Source organism: Vidua macroura, chromosome 5 (genome assembly GCF_024509145.1).
Source record: "Vidua macroura isolate BioBank_ID:100142 chromosome 5, ASM2450914v1, whole genome shotgun sequence".
NCBI lineage: Eukaryota > Metazoa > Chordata > Aves > Passeriformes > Viduidae > Vidua > Vidua macroura.
This window is the reverse complement of record NC_071575.1, coordinates 4,801,330-4,818,863: the sequence shown is the minus strand read 5'-3', so window position 1 is coordinate 4,818,863 and position 17,534 is coordinate 4,801,330. Positions and strand designations below refer to the sequence as shown.

Sequence of the window (17,534 nt, the reverse complement as noted above, 5' to 3'; positions counted from 1 at the left end):
GGTTTGTTTTTTAAATTAATGTTTATTTCTGTATTGAAAGGGGTAATTTCTGTATTATTTAAAAACAGCAGTTCAGCTCCCATTCGTGTTCCAGAGGAGCAGAGCAGGCCTGGCCGGGTGTGCAGCTGTAGCTTGTACCTTCTGTCCCCTGGCCACAACCCCCCTGCTCCCTGTTCTACTGAAAACCTCTCGTCTCTGTGCTGGGAGAGACAAGCTGTGAACTGCATCTCATTTTTAACAATCCATTCTGTTACTGCTTAAGGCAATTTACAGGTAATATCCACTTGTAATATGGCCACAAGTCTCGTGCTGCAGAAGCACAAATAATGGCATGGTTATAGAAAAAGGCATCTGAAATACATAATAACCTAAGAGTACATGAAGTTCTTCTCTGTTGCTTCATTATAATGTAGCACAGTCCATGTGACACAATTTGGAAAGCCAGCTGCAGCCTTGTGATGTAATCCATGACAGAGGCACAGATCCATTTGGGTGCCTCACGTAGGTTCCAGCCTCCTTTTCTTCAAGCTCTGACTTCTCCTGAGGGGGCTGCACCCTGCCACACAGGGAGGAAGTGAGAAATGGACATTTTTTCTAAGTATGTTCCTCAATTCTTTTTCTAACTCTTCCTTGATAGGACAGCAGGATGGAAAAAAGCAGTTTTCCAAGACCACTGTCCCAGCTTCTGCAGCCAGGTCCAAAAGAAAGGAATGTTTCTCCCACCGGACTTTCCCAATCTCCCAAGAGCCCCCGTGAAGCCAGAGCTCATCACTTGTGGCAGCACGTACCTGGGGTGTGCTGCTGGGCACAGCTGCTGCTGGGGGCTGCAGCAGGGGGCTGCAGCTGTGCCAGCCTGGCAGCAGCTCTGTGCTGGTTCCCCCTGTGGGGTGTCCTGCAGCAAGTGCTCGTCTGCTGATGGCCACGGGGTGTCTCAGGTGCCTGGTGAGCAGCTGGTGAGGGCTCTGATATTTTGGCACCCGTTACCTTTAGGTCAGTGCTCTCCAAGGAAATGTCCCAAAGTTCAGGATCATCTGGAAGGAACGAGAAGGGGATCCATGACACAGTACTGTACTACAGGAATGGCAAGACCAGCACATTCTTCTCCTACAAGCAGTGACCACTATAAAATTTAAACTGTAAAGCATCTCTTATGTCAGTGTGCAGCAGGGTCCTGCCCCTTGTGCCCTTAAGTAAAGTGCAGGCACCACAATGTGTACCAAAATATCCATGGTTTTATTGAGAAAAGACACACCCCAAATCCCCCCTCCCCCCCAGGTTCTGTATTATGCACTATCACCTCAGGAAAAGGATTTATCAAACAGGTGTACAACTCTACTGAAGAGCCTAAGTGCAACCCCCCCAGAGATGAACATCATCTTCCTGCCACTCAGGCAAAGTGTGCGTTGTTAAGGTCAGAATCACACTCACACTTCTGCTACTCCAATTCTTCAGAGCTTTTACCCTTACACTGTATTCTGAATTAACCTGGTTTAAATGCCAATGATTTAACACTTTATTACTCATCACTCTTTGGCTGACCTGCAAAGAACTCCTCTTCTATCGCCAGCTCCTGCTGCACTTCTGCCAGAGTGCCTTGCTTCACAGGAACGTTGGATTTTGCTGCAAGGAGGCAACACAGGAAGAGATCAATACCAGAAATACAGATACACCTTTTGACTCCTTCTTAGCAGAGCACGAAGCCAGCACTACCACCAGGTACCCTCTTTTGTCCTAGAGCCAGCTAAGGCTTGGAAGCAGAACGTGGGAAGTAACATTCTGTACCTGAGGACATCTGACGAGGAACTGTGCTACTTCAGCGTGGGTCTTAGCCTGTCCATTGCCATGTTCCTGCTGCCACATGGCCCCAGGCTTCCCCATGAGCCAAGGGCAATGTATCAGTAGCTCGGGCAATATCTGTTTGCTTGCAGCTACCACAGCCAAGTGCTGCAGCCTCAGCTTGCATGCAGCAGGTTAATGGTGCTGGCAACAGCTGATTTAGGGTGGCTGGAAAGTTGCAGATTTAATGATGCAGGTTCAGAGCTGATGTTCCTGACACTTTTGGAACACAGAGGGGGAATATATGATAATGCTCCTGCCTTTGGCCTCAAAGGTGTGTCAATGGCACAGCACAACAGCACATGAAGCTGGCCAGGCTCCTGAACTGTGGGGTAGCCTGTGGCTGCCAGCAGTTCTCATGGAAAGTGCCAGGTTTGGTTGCCACTTCTCACCCTGTTTGCTGCTGGGAGTAACTCCTGGGACCTGCTGCTTTTTCTCCATCTGCTCCCGGAACTGCTGCTGCAGCCGCTTCTGGCGCAGTTTCCTCTGGTAAGTGGCATCACACTCCATTGCCAAGGAGTCTGTGCTTCTGTTCTCCCACCCAGAAACACAAAGTTAAACAAGACCTCAGCAATTACATTTTGTGAAGAAAAAATTCATTAAGAAATAACAGTAAAGAAAATCCAGTGAACTAGTGCTTTATGGCATCTTTGGAATTGAGCTGTCTACATGTTTTAGAAGGCCCAGTAACTTCTAATACAGCTTAAAAAATACATTTATAACAGCAGTCTCACCTGGGAGCGTTGGGCTGTTTCTGATCTGCTGTCACAACAGCAGCCTCTGTCTGGCCAGGCTTACAGCCAGGTGTCACCTCACAGTGCTGTCTCCCTGCTGCATTCTGCCTTTCCACATAGCTGCTGTATCTTGCTTTCTCTATTTCAGGCTCATAGTCCTGTATTTTAGCTTTGACCAAGTCTAACTCAGGGGGTACCTGGTCAAGGAGAAAAAGAAAAGGTTCAGAAATTTCTATCATCAACTTAACGAAATAAGCGCTGGTTAAAAATCTATTTTGTTTGCTCTAAGCCGAACAGTAAGTCAGAAATGTGAAATGCTCTTTCAGTACCCAGTAATTCAGTCAGTTAATCATTGAATTCCTGTGACTTTGTGTTGGTTTAATTGTTCAGTGCTGCAGGGCAGATGCTGAGGTCTCCCCACACTGCTCTGCAAATGAGAACAGGATTTTACAGCTTCTCACAGCCCCACAAGGCTGTTGCTGAGTGAGTTTGTTTTACCAGTCCATTTTCCTGCTTGTGCTGTAGAGCAAGGCCAACCTTTACTGAATTCTGAGGAAGGTACACCATTCCTGTTTATTAAAGATGGGATGTTTTAGCTCTGTCATCTTACAAGTTTGTGGCAGTGCCTCTAACAGATGATGACCACGGCAAACCAGAGACCTGGGCCATCTTTACCTTGTGAGGCGTCACTTTGGATCTGCTCCTACAGTGTTTGACAGGACTGCCTTGCAGCTCTAGGCCTCTGGCAGAGTTTGGCAATTCCTACTGTGATTGAAGGCAGCTTTGCTATCAAAGTCCATGGATCAGCAGTTGCAGAAGGCTTCCTTTTCCCTCCTTCCACAAGGCAGGTCACTGCCTAGAAGCCTCCTGCCCCCAGCTGGTGCCCAGCAGGAGCAGGCAGGATCCATGGTGGTTCCTGAGGTGCCACTTCAGGAACACCGTGCTTTGTGTGTGTGAGCTGTCTGTTAGGAAGGCTGTTGGTCTCAGGAGCCCTCAGGAAGGAGATGCACTGATAGCAGCACTGATAAGCTCTGTGGCTGCAGGGGCAGTGGGGGCTCTGACAGCCCCTGTACTGCACCTGCCGGGGAAGCTTGTTCACGGCCCGCAGGTAGTCCTTGTCCAGGATGCAGTTCCCAAGAGCGTTGCCAAAGCACCTGAGAAACAAGAGGGCTCACCGTGACTGAAAACCCTTTGTTCCCACAGAACTTCTGAAAATGTACAAGTGCTGCTCCTTCACTTACTTGAGTGCTCTCTTCAGTCCATCTGTTACTGCCTCCTTTCTTGCCTTTTCTAAGGATAAGGCTTTAGACTTCAGGCCTTCACTGACTCCATATCCCACATCTTCATGGTATGACCCATCCTGCAGTACAATTTCAAATATAAGAGGATTTTTGCATGCAGGTGCTGTGCTCTCCCAAACCTGGTTACTTGCTCTTCCACAGCAAGGTCAATGTTTAGGACACCAGCAGGTTCCCTAATGCAGGGCAGTACCCGAGGACTGTGCTCTGACCCATGCAAGGACTTTCATTCACAGCTTCAGGCAATTGCTCAGCTACAGGCAGAGCCAACAAAAAAAAAACATTTACCTTGAGCTGAACTTTCACAAAAGCACAGACACCCACGTAGAACCTGCCATTGTTGAGGTCAACAAAGTCTGGAAGGAGATATTTTAAGTGTTACTGTATAAAAACAATACTGGAAAAGCAACTGTTGTCTATGAAAGTAATTTCTTTCTTATGATCTAGTAGAAGTCTGCAGGTTGCAAATAATTTGCACAAGGTTTTATCACGGACAGAAAGCCTGAATTTCTAAGGAATGACTAGTTAAGGCATTATCTGAGAAAGGTAGACATTTGAAGGGTGTCAGTCCTTTCTTGACTGAAAAACGGGAAAGAAAACCGTGGTGCAGAATAGATAGAAAGCAATGAAGTAAGTTGTTCTATTTCTAGAATCTACCAGCCTGAGTTAAGAAAAGATTTCTGAAGGTGGGGGAGAAGGAAGAAGGTAATTTAAGCTGCTGCTTTGACCTACTTCAACAACCAGTCTTCAGCATAAGCACAGCAGATCTGCAAACAAGGACAACACTCCTCTGGCAGGTACTATTTCAGCTATCAGCATGGAAGAGGCTGAAGCTTTAAGATCACCTGAACATGTTATAGTTGAAAAATTTTCCCAAAGTTTTCTGTTGTAAAAACCTCAGTACTGGGTATTAGCTAGAAGAGAAATCTGCACAAAAACATGGGTCCCTAAAGATTAGGGTAATATTAACTAAGAATATCAACTGGTTAGTTGATATTCTAAAAATTGCAGGTGAGTATGAAAGTTGGCTTAGGACTGCTGAGTGTTAGATGGTTTAATTGTAATTACTCTTGACTGAGTGTACCCAGAGAGATCAGAGACTTGATTAGAACAGCTCAAGAATAATCATAAACACACTCAGAATAATGACAATGACATCTAAAATGAAAACAGAAGCTCCATTATTATTCAATTTCTCTCATTTTTACTAACTGTTAAGACACCTGGAAGTTGCTCATGCCTCTGCCCCAGTGCTTTGAAGTGATGAAGTTGTAGCAGCTGAGGGCGCTTGGTCTGTTCAGCCTGGAGGAGGCTGAGGGGAGACCTCACTGCAGTTACACTTCCTTGTGAGGGGAAGAGGGGGTCAGGCACTGATCTCCTGTCTATGGTGACAGTGACAGGACCCGAGGGAATGGCCTGGAGCTGTGCCAGGGCAGGTTTAGGTTGGGTATCAGGAAAAGGCTTTTCCCCCAGAGGGTGGTTGGGCACTGGAGCAGCTCCCCAGGGCAGTGGGCACAGCACCGGCCTGCCAGAGCTCAAGGAGCTTGGACAAGGCTCTGGGGCACACGGAGTGACTGTGGGAATGTCCTGCACAGGGCCAGGAGCTGGACTCGGTGATCCCTGCAGGTCCCTTCCAATCATGTTCTGTGATGGAAACCCTGGCCCTTATCTGAGAGAATTTTCCTTCACAAGGAAACAAGAGGGAGCAAAGACTTCTTTGCCCCCAAGAGACCCTTACCAACATTCTGCTGAGTGACTGAGTGAGCCCAGCCATTGAAGCCAAACATTTCATTGGCCAGACTGATGACCTTGTGACCCTCAATGTAACACACCTGAGAAGAAGAGCACATACACATAAATATATATATAAATACATAGCCTTGTGCACACACTTCTGCACACTTTATTTTTAACAGAGATTACACATACCATCTTACACTGAGGCAGCCCAGCTAAGTTCAAGGTTCGGATAATGTGAATAAAAGACTGATGGTGCAGCTTCAGGTGCACTCTCTTCCAGCAAATGTGGTGGGGATTAATATAACATCAAATATGACTTAATCAACAGAAGGCACAGTGGGCACTAAAGATGGTAAATGCAGCCACTGTTATATAATGTTTCATATAATCCAATTCTGGGGAAAAATAGGGAGAACATCTCAGTGTTGCACAAGTAGATAAATATTTCTTTGCAAAGGATGAAGCACTGAAAAATTAAGTCTCTTTTTAAGTGTGAAAGGAAAATCTGTGGCTCAATAAAGGCCAGAACTTATGCCATGCTCACTTTGCATTCATATCTGCATATTAAACTATTAGAGGAAAATTAACTTGAAAAAAAAAAGGAATATTGTAACAACTTAAGCCCTGGTTTTCCTGGGGAAAATTGAGTTGGAACATGATGTTTGTTCCTACCTTTTGCCCTCCTCCTGCCTGCCGGCTGCTGATGTAGTCTGGGCCCAGCCTCTGACGCAGAGCATGCTGAATAGTCTGATACTCGCTGGCTGTGTATTGATACTGGGCAAAAACAAGACAGCACACATCTCACCCTCCCTGTTTTAGCTTCCCCTCTTCTCCTAACAGCACTGCTTTATCCCAGTCCTTCCAACATGTGCATGATCCAGTTTTTGAAATTGGGATCATGCACAGGCAAGGAAACACCTCAGGGTACGTACGTGCATTAGACCGTTCTTTTTTCAACTTACTCTTGATAGATACAGGCATTTGTTACTGAGCTGCAGCAATTATTTTTCATTTATAATCCTAACCACAAACACACATATTCATTTCTATATTACTGCTCAAAACCAAAACATAGTATCTCTGTGATCAACAAGAAAATTGTATTTAAAGACTCCAACAAAACTGAAGATTAACCATATGCCACTGCCACGTGTCACCAGGGCAGGGAGGACAGCAGCTCAGGAAAGCTGTCAGAATAGGAATTTCTTGAGTTATCCAATTTCTTTGGATAACTCCAACATCACTGGTATCACTGGAGAATACCAGCATCATGGGAAGCCTAAAGTGTTGTTAAGTTTAGGTTTGTCTTAGTAGAAATCCAATATACAAAATGTGGCAAAGCCTAAGTGTATGCTTAAGGATTTGAGAAATAAAAAGCTTGAGTTGTTATGGCCTGAAGTGGGACAGAACAGAGGTTTCACCACTTAAATCATAAATATTGTGTATGCATGTACTGGCTGCCCTAACAATTCAGCAGAACACAGAATCTTATAGTGTGTCTTTGTGCCATATAAATTCCAACTCCTGACAAACCACTCTAATTTGAATTTAGTTCTATTTAAACTTAACAGTAAAAATGTTATCTTTTTCTGTCTCTAGAATGCAAGCCTGTAACCAAAAAGAATAAGGAAAAAGGGAAAATACAAGCTTGTGCCACATTCAGGAACTGTGTAAAAATGCCTATCATGGAGAAGAGAATTCACCACCAAAAGCTCTGCTCAGTCCAGATATAGTTTTCTTTTTTCAAATTATTTTACAACATTTCAATATTATTTTTTAATAGCTCAAAGTAGTTGGCTTTTCTGAACCTGTACTGAGAATATGTGTAAGCATGACTCAGGCCATCTGGGAATAAGAGAGAATAAAATTAGACCCACTTTTAAGGAACAAGATGTAAAAACCTTTTGAGAAGAATCCAGAGCAACTTATTATAACTCAAGGCATGCCAAGACTATTGCAGAGAAAAAATGTGAAGTACAGTAGGGTGTAGCATGATTCCAGCCTTACTGTACCCAAGTTTAAAAGGAAAAAAACATGCAGAGCAGATTTCCAGGAGTGTGAGCATGCAACTTGCATTTCCCTGTTGGGCAAAAGGAACTGACCTGTCCAAAGGAAGCCACTGAGTCCCCAGTGTTGGAGCTGCTGCTGCTGTAGCTCTCACCGTCCTTCCCCTGGCTCTCAGGCATCCCTAGAGATGAGAGAAAATATAATGACTGAAGAGAACAGAACTGACAGTCCATATGAAGACATGGCAAAAAGCTTATTCTAAATATCACACTGGTAAAAAATTATAAATGTGGGTTTTTTTTTTTTTCATTTTAGGTAAATGTGAAGGCACTGTACCATGCCAGAGAAGGAAAAAGAATTCCCTCTTTCAGATTCTTCAGCACTGTCTTCCTGGACCACCTTCAATATCCATTAATACTTTGATACAAAGTAGGGACAACTTTATTCAGCTATACCCTGACTTGTCAGTTTTATTTTAGATGGCTGTAATCACTCTGCCTGGTGTTTTATGGTGCCACATAAACCAACCATGCAGAGATGAGAACCACAGAAGCTGTCAGAACTGTAAGAAGTGGTACCAATAATTCAGTAGATGGCACCCTTTTCTAAGCCAGTATCCAACACTTCCCAGCACTGCACGGCCACTTCCCCCTGCTCTGGAGCAGTGGGACTGGGGAGATTGTGAACCCAGCTGTGCCAGGGGCTGTAGCAGCACCCCCAAATAACCCACAGGGATAATCTTTTATTGTATTTGCACTAATGCTGAGCACAACTGATAGCCCAGCACTCACTTTTGTAGGCAATACAAATACAAGACAAAATCAGACATACAAGAGAGCTGGAGATGTCAAAACAGTTTGAGAAAGCCTAAAATCCTCAGCAGATAGCATGATTTGCCAGTCAGTCAGCACCTGGCTAGTACTCGGCTTTGTTAATGCATTCCAGGTGTGGCACTTTTTAAAATAAGTTGTTTTTCCAGTCTCTGAACAAGAAATCCAAAGCTCATTGAGGACTTGGCAAACAATTTTCAGAAAAAGGATACTGGTTGTTTCCTTGGGAAATGTGAGCACTGGCAATTATGCCAAGTGTAGCTAAAATTCTCCTTAATTTTGGTTGGCTAGAATTATTCCTCTCTGGTTCCAAACTTGTATAATTGTACAGTGTTCATACACCTGAATGCATTTCCATCAGAAGTTAGCAGCAATGTTTAAATACTTTTGGCTTTGGAAAAGAGCAAATAGAAAGCAACATTACTAGGAGAAACACTTGTGATTTAAGCAGGCTATTTCCTCTGCTCAGCAAAGAGTTCACTGCATGGGGAGGGAGACAATTAGAGACACATAAATAGGGTGTGTGGCCAAGGGAACTGAAATTTGAACAATATCGTTGCCTCCACTCACACCCCCAAGCTGCCTCAATCAGATCTTAATCACTCTGAGCCCTTGGGAAGAAACAATGACCGAAATGTCACTTGCCTACAAACACTATGACCAATTTATGCAAAGCAGGTGGGTGGCATTTTGATGCAAAATTGCTTAATACCGGTTTTAGTTAAAGTCCTTTGAGCTTTTATATGGTTTTATATGGTGCACCATTATCATAAATAAATTTAGCTGTCAGTGGTTTGTATTCAAATTAGGTGTGAATCTAGTTTGAGTGAAGGAGACACAAGTTTCAGGCTTTACCTGCAGGAGCAGCTTCAGCCGTGAGCCTTGTTTAAACCAAACCCTCCATCAGAGCAATGTGGGAGGTTTGCAGTTGGGGAGGGGCAGCACAGAGAAGCCCTGTGTCTCAAAGCAATTGTCTGAGCATTTCAGAGTGACAGAACTTCAATATAAAAAATATTAGATTAGGAGCTGGGAAGAGTGAGAAGTTAATTCTGCACATGGAGCTATAAATCTATCTTGGTGCCAGAGGCAGGAAGGGCAAGGTGCTTCCATTCCTCATTGGAATATTGTTTCCTCACTACCCTGCCCTCTCCCCACAACATTTTAACTCACATGAAACATTAATGCTGAAGTAGATCATAAACTATTCACTGGAGTGCCCAAGAGCCTCAGACACCCTCTGAGACCAGGGCTGTGGTAGGAGGCTGCCTGACTCATTAATCAGTGTTAAAATATGCCCTATTTTTAAACCAGAAAGACTAAAAATTAAAGTTCAGTTAATATGCAGGATGATACAAGCAGTTTATCAGTTTAAAGGTGCCTAAGGATTATAATTTACAATCTCTGTGGCAATGGAACCATTGTTTATTATTTACAGGGAATTCTTTTGAGTTTAGCTGGTAATGTTCTCAGGAAGTTTTCTTGTCACTGAGAAGGAGTCCACAAAAGACTAGAGGTGCTGCACTGTGCTCCACACTAGAACAGGTAAAGAAACTTAACAGCTTTGACTACTACCTATTTTGATCCTGTCTTTCAAAATTTGAACACATTAGGTACATAATCAGAAAAAAAAATTCTCTGGTTTGGGAAATTGGATATGAAATACTAATTTTCAACAGCACTGTACAAGTAGGTATATTTGCAAGTAGGTGTTGAAATTGAGCACTGCTGAGAAAAATGTGTGTGTACACAAATTCCTGTGCAGGAAATAAACCAGTCTTCCAGAACTGATAATCCTGAACTTAATCCTAAACTTAATCTCTTCAAGTATATCTACCACTGTGGGGCTTCAGCTGCAACACCTTCACCTGTCATGATTGTGTGGACATAACTTCTGATTTTCTAACTTCCTCACACACCTTTCTATCTCACTGTCCATTACCCCCCACAAATTTATTGTGCTCCTAAATCATGTCTTTTCCTATCAGTTCCACTCTGCCTTGACACACTAGGTTTTTGAACTGTGCTCTGTGCTCTAATCCTGTGGTAGGAGTGCCAGTTCCCAGCTCTCCTCACCTGTGAGGTGGAAGCAGGCAGTTTTGCATCACTTCAGAATAGCTTGCATGCCATGCATTGTTCAAGCACCACAGCTTGGGCAATGCTCAGCTACAACAGGGCTGTTCCAAGGAATTAATCCCAGCATCCCACAAGCTAAGACAGGACTTCAGCACAGCCTGTGAACATCCAGAGGGCTTTTCATTCATCCTTGCCCTCTCTATCTGGTAAGCTTCCTTCACTGAGAGGCTTTGGTCTGCTGAGTAAAAATCTTCAACATTCTTCCAATAAATGCAATTCCACTGAGCCCAGCAAGAGCAAACAGTTACACAGGCAGCAAGTGTGACTTAGCAAGCACTAAAGATAACGCCACATACTTAACCTAAGGTATTACTCTAAGAAAACACCCAATAAACTTTACAAGCTTTATATTTCTGTGGAGTTTTCTTTCCTCTGAGAACCCCTAACTATTTCACAAGCTGATTTACCTGTTATGCAAAGATCTGAGGTACCTCTTTCAAGTGTAATGGGGCAGATGTTCCTAATCAAGACAGGCCTGTGCTACTCCACAGTTTACAAGGAGTGGAAAAGAGATGATGCAGTTGCTTGTGGATAAGCTGCACACAATAGAACTCCCCGGTTTTCATTTCTGGTATCACTAGTTAAACAACCTTGATGACTTGAGAAAAGCGAGGTAATGCTCTGTTAACTTCAACGGGAGGAAAAGATACTCACTGACAGGTTAAACATGGAAATGCAGGGGCAGCTCAGGAGACTGAGTGTCTGCTGCAACTACAGCTGGCCTCAGGTGCTGACAGTGCCTTTTTCATGCCCCTCACTCATTCAGGCCACATTCTGTAACAAGAGGAAAAAAGGTGTAAGACAGCATGTTTGAGCTCCCTGCAGTAGTTTAAATATATCTGCTTTCAAGGCATCCAAGCACCACTCTGACAATTCCTGCTCAGTTACAGCACACCTCCCTGCAGTCCCACTCATTCCACTGGAATCTCTGTGGCTCCAAAAGCACAACTGAACTCTTTTATTTGTCAGGCACTGCTAGATTTACTCTTGGCATGTCTAGGATCATGATCCTCCCTGCACTGAACAGGAAACACCATTTCTGATTCCACTTTTTTAACATTTTAATAAGCACAGGGTAAAGCTCCTTCTCCCTTACTTTTATACAGTTTTGGAAGAGTAACAGTGCATTTGTAGGGGTGTGTTTCTATTTAAGAATTTTTGGATACACCTAACATCTGAAACAAAGCTTACCTGGGCAATTCCTACATTTTTGGAACACAGGATGAGAAGCTCACCTCCTTACTCCTTGTGCTGTTTCCTGTCAGGCAGCCTTTACACAACTGCCACAAGTTCACTGAAAATCAATGTAACTGCTGGAAGCTGTTGAGGGGCTTGCTTTCCCAAAAATTATAAATCCAGCCCAAACTGCTTAGTTTAGCATGTGTTTGCTGTGTTTTAGCCTGCATATTTTTCAAATTTTGCTGGTTATGCCTCCAAACATAGCAGTGGTGTGTGTGCACTTACCCCTTTGCTACGTAATTTTCTTTGCTGTTTCACTGCCCGTTGCAATTTTTGCCTTACAAAGGGTCCAAAAAAGTTTCATGAGTTAAAAATGAACCAACAGCATCGTAGGAGACAGGTCATTCCAAACAATTGTAAATTTGAAATACATTTGCTTTCCAAGAATATAAATCCTGTTTAATTTCTCACATTACTTAATTCCTTTGCATTTACTCACAACTTGTATAAAAAATATTTCATTAAAGGGATTGACTGGTACTCCTGCACAAATAATCTTTTTGATATTATAAAAAAAAAAAAAAAATCCTCATAACAATAAACAAGAACCAAGGGGTAGGACTGAAAGAGAAATAACTCTGTCATACTAATTTTTTTTCCAGGTATGAAGCTGTAACACCTCACAGTCACAAAACCAGAAGTGAACCATCTGCTCTTCAAGGAGTTTCACCATCCATGCAGGCAGAGTATAAGAAAAGAGCTTGTTCTGCAGGAATATTACTCATATATCGTCAATTATTTACGTGGGTACTTCTTTCTAAAAGCCTGTGATGATTGATCACCACATCATTCATGTACAAGTCACTTCAGTCCTTGCAAGGCAGAGACAGCAGGGTTTTTAACCCAAGGGTAATGCCTGGGGACTTTGCAAGGCAAAGCAGCCCGTCCAGTTGTGGGCAGAAAGCCTGCAGATTTCCCAAATGCAGTTACCAGGCAGGAAATGAATCCAGCCAGGAAAGGAACCCCTGTGAACTCTGCGAGTGCTGCGGGAGATCTGTCAAACCCTGCAGCACCAACCCACGGGGACCACGGGCACAGACGACACTTCTGGCAGCAAGACCCCATTAAGATGACACACTAATTAAGCTGGGATGAAAAAGCTCTCAGGCTCTGTTTTGCTCCAGGTTGACACTTGCTTATTGTTAAATGGAAATCCATTTACACTTGAAATTGGCAGGATAGTTGAGGCGTGGGCAAGCCTGTATCTATTTTCATCCTTCTGCCTTCTTAGCCAGCAAGATAATATAAATTATCTCCTTTTTGGGGAGATACCTTAGGCTTGACAGAAGGCCTCAGATACTGTAGCATGCACTTACATGCACTATATGAGTCTACAGAAATTAATTTAAAATGGACTCTCTGCTTCCACAGTAGAAAGGCAAGTTCAGGTTATCGAGACCGCAGTGGGTATCAGCCTGCCAGAGGTCTGAATTAAAATATAAATGGTAATTAAATATAATACATAAAATGTAAAAACAAATCAAATATAAAAGATAGGTAATATATAATATGATGGAACAGTATAACATAATTACAATATAAGCTGTATTCATTGCAAGAAGGTACTAATTTAAACAGTGATAGTTTACATGTCAGTAAGTGTCATTCTCGTGTAGTCTGACAGATCTATCCCATTTGCCATAACCTCCCAATTTAGCGTCCCCTGGGAGTAAGGGCTAAGGAAGTCAGTGCTGCTGTTGGCTCTTTACGCCCTGAAATCCCAGCAAATCCAGCTTGGAAGGATTCTTGATGGGGTCAGTTGCTGTCTGCCCGAGGCTCCCTCAGGAAAACACCGGCCTCGCGCCGCTCGCTGGCCCGCCGGGCGAGGCCGCTCAGCAGCCGCCCGCAGGGGAGATCCCGGTTCTGGTTCAGGGGCTCGGGGTTCCCAGACCCCGCGGGGCCCTGCCCGCCATTCCATGAGCCCTGCCCGCCGTACCTGGGCCCTGCCCGCCGCACCGGGGCCCTGCCGCGGCCTGTTCGCAGTTCCCGCCCGGAGCGGCCGCTACGGCGCCGGAGAGCGGCCAAACTTCCCTGGGGACGCGAGCGGGCGGTGACGCGCGCCGGGGGCGGGGCGGGGCGAGGCGGGCCGAGGGAAGCCCCGCGCGGCGAGCGCGCGCGCCGGGGGCGGGGCCTGCGCGCGTCTCGCGCCGGGGGCGCGGGAGGGAGCGGCGGGAGCCGAGCGGAGCCGAGCGGAGCCGAGCGGAGCCGAGCCGAGCCGAGCGGAGCCGAGCCGAGCGGAGCCGAGCCGAGCCGAGCCGAGCCGAGCCGAGCCAAACCAAGCCAAGCCAAGCCAAGCGCGGCCAGCGCCGCCCCTCCCGTCCCGTCCCCTCCCCGCCGGCTGACAGGCAGGTGAGGGGCCGCGCTCGGGGCGGGGGGATCGGGTTAGCGCGCCTTGCCGTCCGCTGGGGGGAGCCCGGGGCGGGGCGGGGCCTGCAGGCGCCGGTAGCTGCGGGAGCAGCCGCCGCGCTGGGCAGGGGCTGCGGCGGCGGCCGGCCAGGGTCCGGCGGCGGCGGCGGGGGCTGTGGCCGCGGAGCCGCAGCGCAGGTAGGTGCGGGCCCGCGGGCGGCTCGGCCCCGGGGGTGCGCGGGCTGTGGCCGGGCGGAGGGAAGGGGCGGCCGGCGCGGGGCGGGGGGGGTCGGGGCCTCTCCCTCCCCGCCGGGCCCCGCACGCTGTCACCGCCCGGGGCGGGGTGGCCCCGGTCCGGCCGCGGGGAGCGCGGCGGGGCGGCCACATCGCCCCCGGGCCCGCGTCCTGCCGGGCACTGCTGGCGCCCGGGCGGGGTTTGGTCGTGCCTCGCTCGGGCGGTCATTCCTGCTCTGCCCATTCGCCTCCCCGGCCGTGTTTTTCCGCCCCTCCTCATTCAGCCTGTCCTTGGGAAGCGCACGCTTTTGTTATCTCAGTCACCTCATCCGAGGTAATGGTGAGCGGTGTCTTTCTGCCCAGACCTTGTGGCGGTGCTGGATTTTTAAATGTTTTCTCTGTGAGCGCTGCCTGGTCAGTTTCGTGTATTTTATTGTATCTACTACGAACCAGCGTCAGCTGACGCGGTGCTTTGTTTCTGGGTCTGCTGCCATCCTGAAGCCTGTGTCAGGAGTTGCTGCCCTTCCACATCTGTCTGGTTTGTAGTGTGAGCTCTGGAGGTTCCTTACGAAGCATACAATTTATTTAACCTGGAATGTTACATGCGCTCTGGAAGTTTCACGTTATGGTTTGTGCTGATACGGTGTGAAATGGTTTAAGGGGAAGCCCCGGTGGAAATGGGAGAGACTGGGCGATGCAAAGATGTAAAGAAACACCTATGGAGGTGCTGCTGGTGGTGTGAAGCAGTATAGAAGCCGAGAGAATGGAAAGCAAATGGATAAAAATACAATTGTTCAGCAGAACAATGTGTGTTTTACATTTCCATTTTACAGTGTGTGTCCCAGCACATTTTGGGGGGCCACGCTCAAATATGCAGGGTGCTTGTAGCTGGATCGCGTTTTACCTCAGGTCCAACAGGCTGTAACCACAGAAAGTTGTCCGGTTTGGTTGTGGGGTTGTAATTCTCAAACAATGGCCAGCTGGGCAGGGATGTCTGCAGCAGTAACCTCCACCAGCTGCCTGCCCTCCTTTGCTCCCTGAGATTATTGCGTCTGTAGCCGTAGGTGGCTGCACACACATCTCCTCCTGAGCTCCAGCCTGACACGGCACTGGAGTTCGTGTTGGAAAGTGCAGCAGCTCGGATGTGTGCCCCACTTCGGGGTCAGTTATGAGTCAGCACCCTTAGAGCCATTCCAAATAGAATAAGAAGAGAGAAATCACCACCGTGCCCATGCTGCTGTGACTAGAGTTGGTAGTAAAATAGGGGATTTTTTTTTTTTCCAGTAATGAAAGCAGTGATTATTTAGTTAACAGCTGTACTGAATGCAGTTCAGTTCTGGAAGCACAGTTCAGAACTTTATCACAGAACAGCAGTTCCCAGAGCAGACAAGTCTATGCCTACTGTATCATCCAGAAATTTGGAATTGTCTGAATCCATCAGGCTGTAAGAGGGGCTGCAGCTAGAAAAAGGTTGGGATCTGCTGAATGAAATGTGAGTTTATCATAACCTTTGATATAATTTGAACTTCTTCCACCACTTCTAGGAAACCAATTCAACTGTAATTAAATCACTGTTGGGATGTTAGCAGAAGCCTGAACCAAAGAAAACCTGTTCTCTGGACTGTATGAAAGCATCATGTTTTTCAAAACTTTTAGCATTCTATTCGATCCTGTCATGAGCTTTTTTGAGATTCCGTTCACTTAACTTTTCATCTGTAATATGTGGCTAATGGCCTGATTAGCAAAAAAGGCAAGTTTGATATTTATGTGGTCTGTTCCCTTTTACTAAATTGCAAATCTTGCTGATGAGAGAAACCCCGGCTGTTTCTTTGAGGGGTCTTTAGTATTTAGTGGGTTTCTTACTTTTTTTTCTTTTTTTTTTTTTTCCTTTCTTTCTTTGAATCTGCCACTTTCTCAGTTCCTGGTAGCAGTTGTATGCTGCTGTATGAATAGAAATATTTCACCATGCTATTGTAACCAGTGCTTGAGTTCCTTGCCCCTATTCCTTACTTTGTGAAGCAGGATACTCTCCCATTGTTATCTCTCATCCCCTCACCCCCTCCCTCTTTTCAAGCCTGTTCCCCTGAAAACCTCTCTAAGGGTGAGAGTTTTGTTACAACTCTTACCTGGCTAAGCCACTGGAGAATTGTGTTATATTTGGAGGGTCTGGCTTGTTTTAGCTGAGCATGGTTTGGTCAGAAATGTAAGTGTGAAGGGATTCACGTGGCTTTTTAAATAATAGAACTAAACCAGAACTAAACCCACAGTGTGGGTTCTTACCCTGCTGCAAGAGGACGGCCAGTGAGGTGAGGAGGGTTCTATCCATTGCTGCCTGTTTGAGCCAAGAGTTTAACTCTTGGCATGCATTAGTAGAGCAGGAGATCCTAGAAAATCCAGTGCTGATTTAGAAATAGTGGTGTTTTGTAGCACGTGGGTTATGTCAATATCGTTAGCCCAGCGTTGTTGTCAGGGTGAGATTATGATGGAATTTCTGTAGCTGGAGCATGCTTTGCCTTGCAGTGTGATGTTGCCCATGGTGACTTTCGGCTGGCTGTCTGCATGGGTTCACTAGAGCTTCTAGGTGCTTCTGGGCTTCTGAAATATCTTTAGTGCTTTTAACATTTTGTTGCTGCTATTAGGAAGTGGGTTGTTGGTTGCGTACCACCTGTGGGAAAGAGAGAAACAGCCACGGATAAAAACACATAGTATTTACTGACTTTATACTCCAAAATGAGCCTATAAACTCTTTAATCATACAGTGACAGAAAATTAACATCCACGGTCTTCAATCTTCTACATAATTTGAAGAGTCAGAGTTAATTTAATCAGTTTATCCCTAGGAATTGATACGTGTGATACAAGTGATATGTTGAAGTTCTAATACCTGTTGCTTTTTGTGTTTTGCCTTTAAAAAGGGCAAGTGGTGATTTTTTTTTTCTTCACATCTGCTTTAAGTTTAGAGACTTATAATTACATCCCAGTCATTGCACAAAAGAAATCCTGGTGCACCTAGCCAGATTCCCTACACAAGAGTAAATAGAGGTTTAACTGAAATCTATGTATTTATTATAATAATAACAAGCCTTTTTTTGTGGGCTTGTTCGTTTGGGAAAGGAAATAGAAACAGGACTGTGACA

At 45.7% G+C, this 17,534-nt stretch overlaps 2 protein-coding genes across 4 annotated transcripts in view; one reads left to right on the top strand and one right to left on the bottom strand.

The window, feature by feature from the left end:
• On the bottom strand, positions 1-13,843 carry RAD52 (RAD52 homolog, DNA repair protein). Of its 2 annotated transcripts, none has more exons than XM_053978299.1 (13): positions 13,754-13,843; positions 11,233-11,352; positions 7,711-7,796; positions 6,281-6,382; positions 5,607-5,700; positions 4,157-4,224; positions 3,812-3,930; positions 3,649-3,724; positions 2,571-2,767; positions 2,229-2,365; positions 1,540-1,620; positions 789-1,031; positions 1-556 (listed from the first exon to the last, which is right to left on the bottom strand). In XM_053978299.1, the coding sequence occupies exons 3-13, from the start codon at positions 7,792-7,794 to the stop codon at positions 498-500; spliced, it is 1,260 nt and encodes a 419-aa protein (XP_053834274.1). In that variant the 5' UTR covers positions 7,795-7,796; positions 11,233-11,352; positions 13,754-13,843; the 3' UTR covers positions 1-497. The 2 variants fall into 2 exon arrangements, with proteins under 2 accessions (XP_053834274.1, XP_053834275.1); XM_053978300.1 differs by lacking the exon at positions 13,754-13,843 and adding an exon at positions 13,407-13,500.
• A 227-nt stretch (positions 13,844-14,070) lies between these two features.
• Positions 14,071-17,534, top strand: part of ERC1 (ELKS/RAB6-interacting/CAST family member 1) — a 271,097-nt gene continuing 267,633 nt past the window's right edge. For both annotated transcript variants that reach the window (XM_053978014.1, XM_053978013.1), the window contains exon 1: positions 14,071-14,166. The gene's annotated coding sequence lies outside the window, so the exon portion shown is untranslated. The remainder of the gene's footprint in view (positions 14,167-17,534) is intronic.